Raw genomic sequence first — 12,122 nt, forward strand, 5'->3', positions numbered from 1 at the left:
ATGTTGTGCACAAATTTGTTTACATCACTGTTAGTGAGCATTTTATCCTTTGGTCAAGATAATCCCATCCACCCAACAGGTGTGGCATATCAAGAAGCTGATTAAACAGCATAATTACACATGTGCACCTTGTGCTGGGGGGGGGGGGGGGTGCTGAGGAGTATTTCTGTCAGTAATAAAGCCCTATTGTGGGGAAAACACATTCTGATTGGCTGGGCTTGGCTTCCCAGTCATGTGAAATCCATAGATTAAGGCCTAATGAATGTATTGCACGTGACTGATTTCCTTATGCATTTATATTTTTGTTCAGTGTAGGTTTCAAAATTTGGGAGGAGAAAGAACCTGCACCCAGATGAATAGTTTCTTTCCTCTGTAAAAAGTGGTAAATATGGTTGAAGGACTAGATCCTTATTCAAGGTAGTGCTTACTAAACTTCCAGTCCACTCAATAACGGAGACACCCAAATAGTGTCTGTTTAATAGCTGCAACAATAAAGAAATCTACATATTTATTCGGTTCTTCCCTTTTGATTGTTATTGTATAATCACATTTCCACAGCAGCCCATATCACACATTTTATATTTGTATTTTTATATCCATTTTACCTCCCTTTTCTTTTTCTTTTTACATAAAACATTACTTATTGAGGGTAAATATGGAGAGAACCTGTGTTGAAGATTGTAATTCAGTCCTTTCACTGTGGGTGAGGCAGGATGCGCCATTCACACTTAATCGCCCAAGTGTTTGTGTATGTAATATTCAGTCCGTCCATCCACAGTGTAATCCTATTCCACTTAAAATAATACACATCCATGAGGTGATGTGCAAGGCTCCAGCTGTGAATCTTCTGAGTTGGTGAAATAGAGTGCAGTGCAACAGTTTAGTCCTTGTTGTGCTAAGGGCCCCCTTTATGTCTGGGGGTGGGAATTGTTCTGTTCTTAAGTCAGTGAGAGTGTCTGTGGGGTCCGGTGTGACTCAGCTCTCAGGCCTGACCTGCTCCAGCGTGGACTTGAGGATGTTCCTGGCGCTGCTGCACAACTCCAGGGCCTGGATGTGTCTGAGGGTCACAAACATACAGTCACACACCTGCAAGGCGAGGTCAGTCCAGATGCATCAAAGCTGTGACCAAGAGACTGAAAAACAGCTTCTATCTCAAGGCCATCAGACTGTTAAACAGCCATCACTAGCACATTAGAGGCTGCTGCCTAGACATAGACTTGAAATCACTGGCCACTTTAAGAAATGGAAGACTAGACACTTTAATAATGTTTACGTCTTGCATTACTCATCTCATATGTATATACTGTATTCTATACTATTCTACAGTATCTTAGTCCATGCCGCTCTGACGTCGCTCATCCATATGTATATATTCTTAATTCATTCCTTACTTAGATTTGTGTGTATTGGGTATATGTTGTGAAATTGTTAGATATTACTGCACTGTCGGAGCTAGAAGCACAAGCATTTCGCTACACCCGCAATAACATCTGCTAAACACGTATGTGCCCAATAACATTTGATTTGAATGATGGACAGTTTCACCTTTCATCTTTACTGTTTTTTTTAAACGCAGCAGCCTGACAACATAGGAAACTGGGTACATTGTGCAATTTGGAGCATGTTGGCAATATCCTTTGGGAACTTTGTGCCAATGTGGTGTGTTAATCTGCAGTCGGAGAGGGTACCTGAGAGCTACGCTGCCGCCCATCACTCACGCCCTTACCGGGACATGAAGGCCTCCAGCACAGCGATGTGCTCCTGGGGGAAGTAGTCCTGACGTACGGCGTACTCCAGCGCCTGCAAATGACCAGGCACCACACGCACCGGCCTCACCTTGTCCTCACTCTGAATGAGACAGAGAGAGGGGGAGACACAAGGGCTACAATAATACAAGGCGGAAGAAAACCAGGAGTTATTCTACAAATTCGTATTACTCTACGAATGTGTGTGCATACCTTGAGGAGTCCCAGCATTACTAACAGCGATGATACAAAGTTGTAACCTTGGAAGGAGGGGCTGGCGAAGGCTTTCCTGAGAATTGCGTCTGTAGAACAAAGAGGATATACACTTAACATGCAGTCATACAGATGAGCAACAAAAACAGTCTCATATCCATGGACTCAGTCATCTGGCCCCATGTTTTCACCAAGTACTCACAAATGAGATAAGTGGCACTCACCAATACTGTCCAGGACAGCACTCTTAACCTCTTCATCTTCCTCCTTGTACACAGAGGAGATCTTCAGGAAAGCCTCCGCTGTCTTACCAGCATCAGCCACATCTACCTGGAAGAGAAGAGCGAGGACAACAGGTTCAACATCACCAGCAACCTGTTTCAGCCTACTGCCAACACACTGTATGTCACCTCAGGTTTCCACTAAGTAGTTTGCTGTGTAAGCTATTCATGACAGGGTGTGTTTACCTGCTGTTCGAAGAGCAGGGCCCTCTTGGTGCCCAGTTTGAGCAGCTTGTCTGGGGAGGGGAAGCAGAGGAAGGAGGCGGCATCTGGGGGTTGGGGCACTGACGGAGGGGAGGACACCTGATTCACACTGCTGTCCTCCTCCTCCTCATCTTCATCATCATCCTCCTCATAGTCATCCTCTTCCTCCTCCTCATCCTCAGGCTCCCCTTCATCATCGCTGCAGGTAGAGACAAAGATTACACAAAGAGATTTTCTCATGGCGGCTTGTGATAAAAGACAGGATGGCTGAGGTCGAGTGTGGGTAAGTCTATAAGTATAAACTAATTTCCTATTTCAATCCAGTACCTGAGTGATCCCAGCAGGTCTCCCATGTTCAGGCCATCCATTACCGCTCTGAGGGCATCACAGCACTCCTCCCCCAGGCAGTTACCTGACAGTACCAACACACAAAGTCACACATGACAGCACAAAGTCACACATGAAATCTACAGATCCTAAGAAAACATTAACAGCTGATGCAACATTTTCAATCCAGTTTTCATGTGTTGTAAGTCAAGTGTGTATCCATCATATACCATTTAGGTCCAGTTTCTCCAGTGTGGCTTTGCCCTCGACTGATTGTGCCACCAGCAGTGCAGCTTCTCCTGTAATCTCCCCGAATGACAGATTCAGCTCCTGACAGAGGTAAAAAATAATAATAATATGGGTGTGTATGAGTCAGGTGCTTCCACAGCAGAGGGAAATGTATGAACACCCATGAAGTAACAATCAAGTACAGCAGATGTTCCTGCAGCCGAGGGTGGGACCAGTGCTACCCTGTACCTTGAGGATGGGAAGCCCCTCAGTGACTGCCTCTGCGATGGCTATAGCCCCCTCGGAACGCACCAGACAGTCTCCAAAGTTTATCACCTGGACACTACGCAAATGTTTCAGAGCCTGAAGGGGGCACAAAACACGCAGTGTCAGTCATTGTATGAAAATGCATTTGAGCAGTCATCAACTTCATGAGGGTTTCATTGTCATACGGCCTTTGTACACAAGGCAAACCACTACTGTACCTGTGCCATGGCGATAGCTCCTTTCTTGGTGAAGGTGTTGTCGTTGAGGTTGAGGACCCGGAGCTGGGGGTTGTGTTGCATGGCAGTGGCCAGAGCAGTCACCCCATGGTGATTGATCCCATTCTGGGGCACGTGCACCTCCTCCAGACTACCCATCAGCTGAGGGCACACAGGAGGTCATACAGTAGCATCAGACATAGATAGCTATATAGACAGTATATGGCTTGTCACTGTCAGTACAGTTTAATCATAGACTCAGTGGCATTACGTTGGTGTGTTCGAGGAGCTTTTATCTATGCAGCTGCCAGTACTAATGCTAAAGAGCTCCTTGTGAACCACTGTGGTGACTAACTGCATATACTCTAGTCCAGATGGTCAGAAATTCTGATATGTTCAGCTCAGGAGCCAGTGTCTGTACCTGGAAGGCCTGGGCGAGGGCAGTGGCCCCATCGTTCTCCAGACGGTTCCTGCCTGCGATGAACACCTTCAGCCCAAGGGGGGTGCCCTGTGCACTGGACTGCTTATAGCACTCCGTCAACGCTGCAGCTAAGATCTGAGGAGACCACACATACAGAGCACAGTGAAAAACTACTTTGGAAAAAGTTGTGTTTGTCAGGATAGATATTAAATCATTTCATAATATTATTATGATATCACTTCTCAAATGATATCAGTATTCAACCTTAACACAAGCTATATTTCATATGAGAAGTGAAATTAGCTTTAGATCTTCTCTTAAATTATTTTACTGACTATATTACAACTAGCAGGGGGCAACTTTATGTTGTTGAGTCTACTCAATAACACAATATAGCTCCTATCAAACTAGAGACATTCTACCCACCTTGCCTCCACCAATGCCCATGCCGCAGTTGTTGAGCCGCAGTTCCTGCAGCGTGTGACAGGCAGTGCTCTTGAGCAACTTCTCGATGCCCTTCACCCCGTCTGGTCCAAAGGCGTTGTCACTGAGGTCCAGCAAGGTCAGTCTGGCGCCTGCTGTCATCAGGGCCGCACCCAGGGAGTTCTGAATAGGGGAGATGAAGGATGAGTTTACAATCCCATACAATCTTTCATCTATCAAAGGGAGCAGGTGTTTTTTTTTTGTCTCACCAGGGCTGGAGGGATCTCAGAACGCAGTCGCCCAGTAAACATGTCACTCCAGTAACAGTACTGAGGGAGAGAGATGGTGATAAAGGGTTAGCTATAGTATTGTCTAGCTAGCCCTATATATCACAGACACATTGCTCTCACCAATAGAGGTAAAATAAGCAAGATTGAGTGATTGACAGCAGAATACATGACAGATATGAAAGCAAGACAGAACAGAGCCAACAACAGGTATCAACATATGAGATCATCAATCCTTCTCCGTGTGGCAGTCAGTGGAATACCTGTCCTCTGTACCACAAACAATGCAATCAAAACAAACCTAATCTCATAACCACTCTGTGACTGGTACCTTAAATTCACTCTTTGTCTCCAGGGCTTTAGCGATGGCCTGTGCTGCCTCCACCCCATAAGTGTTCCCCTCCAGCCTGAGCGCTTGCAACCCCTTGAACTCCTGGATCTCTTTCACCATCTCTTCCACTGGAAAGAAGGAGACAGGGGGAGAGATTGAAGACAAAGACCATGATTGTGTGATGAACAATACATTTAACATTGGACACCACCTTGTCCTTGAACAACCTATTGTATGACAACTGGAGGAGCATAAGCATAATGAGTCAATGGTCAGTGGTTGAAATTCTTACCAGATTGTGCATTGTCGAATTTGCGTCCTTGGCCCTTATAGCTCAACTCTCCCTCAGTCACCTGAGTTTTGGCCAGAGAATCGGCCAACTGTGCAACAACATCAGTCGCCATCAGGACACCTGAGGAACATACACACTTATGAACAAGAATATGCACTACTTACTTAGGCAGGTACTCTACTAGGTGGTAATTGATAATATATTATGTTTTGCTTAAGACCTAACGTTACCAAAGACACACATGAAGTTTGAAGTGATGTTATAAACATTATTCATAGTTAGCTAGCTAGTTAACTTTAGCTAATATATACACAGATGGGAAGTTGCTCTATCTGTAAACGTTGCTAGCTTGCTATCGTTGTGCTACTCTCTGGAAGAAGTGGAAACCCTTGCTAACTAATGATAACCAACTAGCATGATAGTTACGACATTATAAACATATTTGGTAACGAGTTATAACCATTTGGCACACCATCTCATGCCAGGATAGTTGAGGCTAACCAGCTGGCTAACTAGCTAGGTAATGAACTGTTGGAAAAAGCTGAATATGGTCGATCATTTCCAATGTGGTGTGTCAAAGTTGTGACATGTTCCCCAATAATACAGCCAACAAAACAAGTTACTTAACGTTGTTCTGACTTGGCAAAGTCATAACATAACTCTAGTTAGCTTAGCAAGCTAAAGTTGGGCATGCGGTGGTACGGCCTTCAACCAACTTGATCTGAAAAATATGGCAACTCTCCTTACGTGTGGCTTTACTAACGTTTCCCTGAATACATTTGCAAGCGAAACTGTTTCAATGCTTACCAAATGCTAATTTCTGCGTAGAGGCCTGTAGCTAGTTGTTTCCAGAACAGTGCTATCTGTCCCACAAGCTGTCTCCCGCTCCGTTCTGACGTTGAAACACTTCGAATGACGCGAGACACACGGGACTTGTAGTTCGTTTGCTCATCTTCTTCTATGATATAATGGCGATCCGCAAACAAACGTTTAAGTGCATGCTGCCACCTACTGTGTTGGAATATAATATGCCATTTAGCAGACGCTTTTATCCAAAGCGACGTACAGTCATGTGCGCATTCATTTTTACGTATGGGTGGTCCCGGGGATCGAACCCACTACCCTGGCGTTACAAGCGCCATGTTCTACCAATTGAGCTACAGAGGACCACATAATGTACGATCAATCATGATCTGCCCAATTCTGTACTACCATGAAAATATTTTTATTGAGGCTACCAGACAGCCCTTTTCATTATTTTGTATACAACACATTTTTATTATGTAATAATTCATTTTAACAACAAATTCCAAATGCAAGTTTCATAAGTACAGTTTCAATTTGAAGCTATTCTGACATACCAAAATACCATTAGGCCTATGCTAGTAATTGTTGCCATAACCTATTTGTCACGATCGTCGGTGAGAGAGGAGGACCAAGGCGCAGCGTTGAAGGCGAACATATTTATTATATTAATGATCACACGATCAAAACAACAAAACGATGACGTGACAGTCAATGGTAAACACAAACCAAATACGAACAAGAAACCACAATGAATGAGTGCCAAACGGCTACCTAAGTATGACTCCCAATCAGAGACAACGAGCTACAGCCGTCTCTGATTGGGAGCCACCCTGGCCAACATAGATCTACAAAACCAGAAAGTGAAACCTAGAACACACATAGACTATACACACCCTGGCTCAACATATTAGAGTCCCCAGAGCCAGGGCGTGACACTATTGCTGGTGAGCTTGCAAAGTAAACAGTTAATTTATTTATTTAATTTTATTTCACCTTTATTTAACCAGGTAAGCCAGTTGAGAACAAGTTCTCATTTACAACTGCGACCTGGCCAAGATAAAGCAAAGCAGTGCGATAAAAACAACAACACAGAGTTACATATGGGGTAAAAAAAACATAAAGTCAAAAAAAGAAAAGAAAAAAAGAAAATATATATACAGTGTGTGCAAATGTAGCAAGTTATGGAGGTAAGGCAATAAATAGGCTATAGTGCAAAATAATGACAATTAGTATTAACACTGGAATGCTAGATGTGCAAGAGATTATGTGCAAATAGAGATACTGGGGTGCAAATTAGCAAAATAAATAACAATATAGGGATGAGGCAGTTGGGTGGGCTAATTTCAGATGGGCTGTGTACAGGTGCAGTGATCGGTAAGGTGCTCTGACAACTGATGCTTAAAGTTAGTGAGGGAGATAAGAGTCTCCAGCTTCAGAGATTTTTTCAATTCGTTCCAGTCATTGGCAGCAGAGAACTGGAAGGAATGGCGGCCAAAGGAGGTGTTGGCTTTGGGGATGACCAGTGAGATATACCTGCTGGAGCGCAGACTACGGGTGGGTGCTGCTATGGTGACCAATGAGCTAAGATAAGGCGGGGATTTGCCTAGCAGTGATTTATAGATGGCCTGGAGCCAGTGGCTTTGACGACGAACATGTAGTGAGGACCAGCCAACAAGAGCGTACAGGTCACAGTGGTGGGTAGTGTATGGGGCTTTGGAGACAAAACGGATGGCACTGTGATAGACTACATCCAATTTGCTGAGTAGAGTGTTGGAGGCTATTTTGTAAATGACACCGCCGAAGTCAAGGATCGGTAAGATAGTCAGTTTTACGAGGGCATGTTTGGCAGCATGAGTGAAGGAGGCTTTGTTGCGAAATAGGAAGCCGATTCTAGATTTAACTTTGGATTGGAGATTCTTAATGTGAGTCTGGAAGGAGAGTTTACAGTCTAACCAGACACCTAGGTATTTGTAGTTGTCCACATACTCTAGGTCAGACCCGTCGAGAGTAGTGATTCTAGTCGGGTGGGCGGGTGCCAGCAGCGTTCGATTAAAGAGCATGTATTTAGTTTTACTAGTGTTTAAGAGCAGTTGGAGGCTACTGAAGGAGTGTTGTTAATATTCTTGATCACCAAACAATTTTTGGAGCTGAATATTTATTTATGGCAATTCTCTCTCTCTACAATTTGACGTTTGCGCTGCACCCGATCCTATAGCTAGCTGTATAGCACATCAGTAATCTGTTCGCTAGTTCCGTGGTTCTCAAACTTTTTGACCCACGACCCCCAAAAAGGAGTGGTTCAAAGCTTGCATGCACGCAGGCACAGGGCGAATACGCATGCACAATCGCTGCGCAAATGTTGCCACTAGCCAGTCATTCCAGCCATAAACAGTGATACATTTTCAAAACGCTAGATACAGAAATAAACGGTGTTTTAAACTTGTATTTTGAGCTGAGTCATTCATGTAAGCAGTCAATATCAACTAGGGATATCATGTCACATTGTCACTTCTCTGGAATCCAGAGCAAGCAGGATCAGTGGCGATTTTAGCATGTCAATCTTGGTGGGGCAAAAAAATAAAAAATAAAAAATGGGGATGCATGTGAGCAAAGCCACTACACAACACAACAATAAACCATACATTAATTGCGCTATAACGGTGACAGACGGTGCCCACAAACTGTTATGGCCTACATAAAGCTGTCCCAACAGCAGAGCTTTCTATTCAGCACCATGGAGTGAATCCTTACCACTGCTACACCTGGCTATCAGTGGAGCCTTGTCTGACAGCAAAACAGTTAATTCAGCCTCATTTACTGCCTTTAAAAAAACCCATAGCTGATATAGCTGACTTGCTTAAACAAATGTGGTTTCTACTGACAATTGAGATGTACAAACTATGGCATAAGGGGACAACGAGCGGATAAGAGACAATCCGTAATTTCGATGAAGACATTAATGAGCGAGCTAGGACGGACGTAGTCAATATAACTATTTGTTCAGCACTTTTGAAATGTATAGCGACAGAATTCAAGACATGGGCCGCTCTTACAGGATTTTCCCTGTACACCAAGTCAGAACCGTAGGATAAATAAAGGGGGCATACAGTGCATTTCCACATTTTGGTACGTTACAGCCTTATTCTAAAAATCATTAAATTGTTTTTTCCCCTCATCAATCTACACACAATACCCCATAATGACAAAGCAAAAACAGGTTTTTAGACATTTCTGCAAATGTATAATAATAAAAAAATTCATTTACATACATATTCAGACCCTTTACTCAGTACTTTGTTGAAGCACCTTTGGCAGCGATTACAGCCTCAAGTCTTCTTGGGTATGATGCTACAAGCTGGCACACCTGTATTTGGGGAGTTTCTCTCATTCTCCTCTGCAGATCCTCTCAAGCTCTGTCAGGTTGGATGGAGAGAGTCACTGCACAGCTATTTTCAGGTCTCTCCAGAGATGTTAGATCTGGTTCAAGTCCGGGCTCTGGCTGGGCCACTCAAGGGCATTCAGAGACTTGTCCCTAACAGTGATGCCAACTTAGCAATTTTGTTGCTAGATTTAGCAACTTTTTTTTCAAACAGCACCTAGCAACAAATTTAGCTACTTTTGAAAAATTGATTTGGAACTTTTAGCAACTTTTGAAAAGTGTCTCAAACGCTAAAATGCACGCATTTTCCCTCTAAATGACACAAAAACGATTTTCTCTGTCACACACTCAGTCACAACACACGTGCCTGGCTGCAAAAGTGTATTGTGAGTGACGTCAGCAGCAGGTGCTCAGCTCGTGCACAGGCAGCAGCAGGCCAGCAGCAATTTCAGCAAATTGCAAATCATTGTTGGCTGACTGCAGCAGCAGTAGTATGTGTTCGACGAGACAAACCCAATGAATATAGTTGGTCAAGAATGTTTGATCTTGAACAGAACTTACAACATCAATCAACATGTCTCAATCAAAATTGTACAGCCAGAAGTACAGAAAAGAGTGGGAGTCTGTACCTGAATTTAAAGGGTGGCTGAAGCCAGTAATTGGGGATGATTGTCAGGCATACTGTGCATGCTGCAAATTAGATATGCTTGCAAAAATGTATGACATCAAAAAACATTGTGCTACAGCAAAGCATATAAATAAATCAAAACCGTACAACCCCGCAACGCAGTCTACATTACCACAGTTGGTTAAGAAAGTGGATAACTGCAAAAGCGCACAAGCTACTATGGCAATGGCCATTGCGGAGCATTGTTCGCTGCTAGCATGCAACCAAAAAATGGGGAAAAAATGTATTTAGTCAGCCACCAATTGTGCAAGTTCTCCCACTTAAAAAGATGAGAGAGGCCTGTAATTTTCATCATAGGTACACGTCAACTATGACAATGGTGAGGGAGCTTGTTCCCTCACGACGCCAGGACAGCGGAGTCACTCACCACCTTCCGGAGACATTTGAAACCCCACCTCTTTAAGGAATACCTGGGATAGGATAAAGTAATCCTTCTACCCCCCCTCAAAAAAAAAAAAAAAAAGTGGTTATCCCACTGGCTATAAGGTCAATGCACCTATTTGTAAGTCGCTCTGGAAAAGAGCGTCTGCTAAATGATGTAAATGTAAATGACAGACAAAATGAGAAAAATAAATCCAGAAAATCACATTGTAGGATTTTTAATGAATTTATTTGCAAATTATGGTGGAAAATAAGTATTTGGTCAATAACAAAAGTTTCTCAATACTTTGTTATATACCCTTTGTTGGCAATGACACAGGCCAAATGTTTTCTGTAAGTCTTCACAAGGTTTTCACACACTGTTGCTGGTATTTTGGCCCATTCCTCCATGCAGATCTCCTCTAGAGCAGTGATGTTTTGGGGCTGTCGCTGGGCAACACAGACTTTCAACTCCCTCCAAAGATTTTCTATGGGGTTGAGATCTGGAGACTGGCTAGGCCACTCCAGGACCTTGAAATGCTTCTTACGAAGCCACTCCTTCATTGCCCGGGCGGTGTGTTTGGGATCATTGTCATGCTGAAAGACCCAGCCACGTTTAATCTTCAATGCCCTTGCTGATGGAAGGAGGTTTTCACTCAAAATCTCACGATACATGGCCCCATTCATTCTTTCCTTTACACAGATCAGTCGTCCTGGTCCCTTTGCAGAAAAACAGCCCCAAAGCATGATGTTTCCACCCCCATGCTTCACAGTAGGTATGGTGTTCTTTGGATGCAACTCAGCATTCTTTGTCCTCCAAACACGACGAGTTGAGTTTTTACCAAAAAGTTATATTTTGGTTTCATCTGACCATATGACATTCTCCCAATCCTCTTCTGGATCATCCAAATGCGCTCTAGCAAACTTCAGACGGGCCTGGACATGTACTGGCTTAAGCAGGGGGACACGTCTGGCACTGCAGGATTTGAGTCCCTGGCGGCGTAGTGTGTTACTGATGGTAGGCTTTGTTACTTTGGTCCCAGCTCTCTGCAGGTCATTTACTAGGTCCCCCCGTGTGGTTCTGGGATTTTTGCTCACCGTTCTTGTGATCATTTTGACCCCACGGGGTGAGATCTTGCGTGGAGCCCCAGATCGAGGGAGATTATCAGTGGTCTTGTATGTCTTCCATTTCCTAATAATTGCTCCCACAGTTGATTTCTTCAAACCAAGCTGCTTACCTATTGCAGATTCAGTCTTCCCAGCCTGGTGCAGGTCTACAATGTTGTTTCTGGTGTCCTTTGACAGCTCTTTGGTCTCGGCCATAGTGGAGTTTGGAGTGTGACTGTTTGAGGTTGTGGACAGGTGTCTTTTATACTGATAACAAGTTCAAACAGGTGCCATTAATACAGGTAACGAGTGGAGGACAGAGGAGCCTCTTAAAGAAGAAGTTACAGGTCTGTGAGAGCCAGAAATCTTGCTTGTTTGTAGGTGACCAAATACTTATTTTCCACCATAATTTGCAAATAAATTCATTAAAAATCCTACAATGTGATTTTCTGGCATGTTTTTCTCTCAATTTGTCTGTCATAGTTGACGTGTACCTATGATGAAAATTACAGGCCTCTCTCATCTTTTTAAGTGGGAGAACTTGCAC

The 12,122-nt window shown here is 43.7% G+C and overlaps 1 protein-coding gene across 2 annotated transcripts; it reads right to left on the reverse strand.

The window, feature by feature from the left end:
• Window positions 1-490: 490 nt before the first annotated feature.
• Window positions 491-6,151, reverse strand: LOC311146177 (ran GTPase-activating protein 1-like). Of its 2 annotated transcripts, none has more exons than XM_084182668.1 (15): window positions 6,042-6,151; window positions 5,235-5,354; window positions 4,943-5,070; window positions 4,594-4,653; window positions 4,328-4,507; window positions 3,902-4,036; window positions 3,484-3,642; window positions 3,248-3,361; window positions 3,001-3,100; window positions 2,771-2,855; window positions 2,426-2,642; window positions 2,183-2,288; window positions 1,959-2,047; window positions 1,727-1,848; window positions 491-1,057 (listed from the first exon to the last, which is right to left on the reverse strand). In XM_084182668.1, exons 2-15 carry the CDS (start codon window positions 5,344-5,346, stop codon window positions 976-978), a joined length of 1,689 nt encoding a protein of 562 aa, XP_084038794.1. In that variant the 5' UTR covers window positions 5,347-5,354; window positions 6,042-6,151; the 3' UTR covers window positions 491-975. The 2 variants fall into 2 exon arrangements, with proteins under 2 accessions (XP_084038794.1, XP_084038795.1); XM_084182669.1 differs by having other exon boundaries at window positions 1,689-1,848; window positions 6,042-6,144.
• Window positions 6,152-12,122: the final 5,971 nt, after the last annotated feature.

This window comes from Coregonus lavaretus (assembly GCF_964263955.1).
Source record: "Coregonus lavaretus genome assembly, chromosome: 2".
In the NCBI taxonomy this organism is placed as follows: Eukaryota; Metazoa; Chordata; class Actinopteri; order Salmoniformes; family Salmonidae; genus Coregonus; species Coregonus lavaretus.

Bases quoted from the DNA above. Each gene is read 5' to 3' on its own strand.
- LOC311146177 (XM_084182668.1), bottom strand. From the start codon at position 5,346: ATGGCGACTGATGTTGTTGCACAGTTGGCCGATTCTCTGGCCAAAACT. The intron at 3,101-3,247 runs GTACAGGGTAGC...TACCTCTGTCAG, and splicing joins AGGGGCTTCCCATCCTCAAG to GAGCTGAATCTGTCATTCGG. The intron at 1,849-1,958 runs GTATGCACACAC...TGTCTCATTCAG, and splicing joins TAATGCTGGGACTCCTCAAG to AGTGAGGACAAGGTGAGGCC.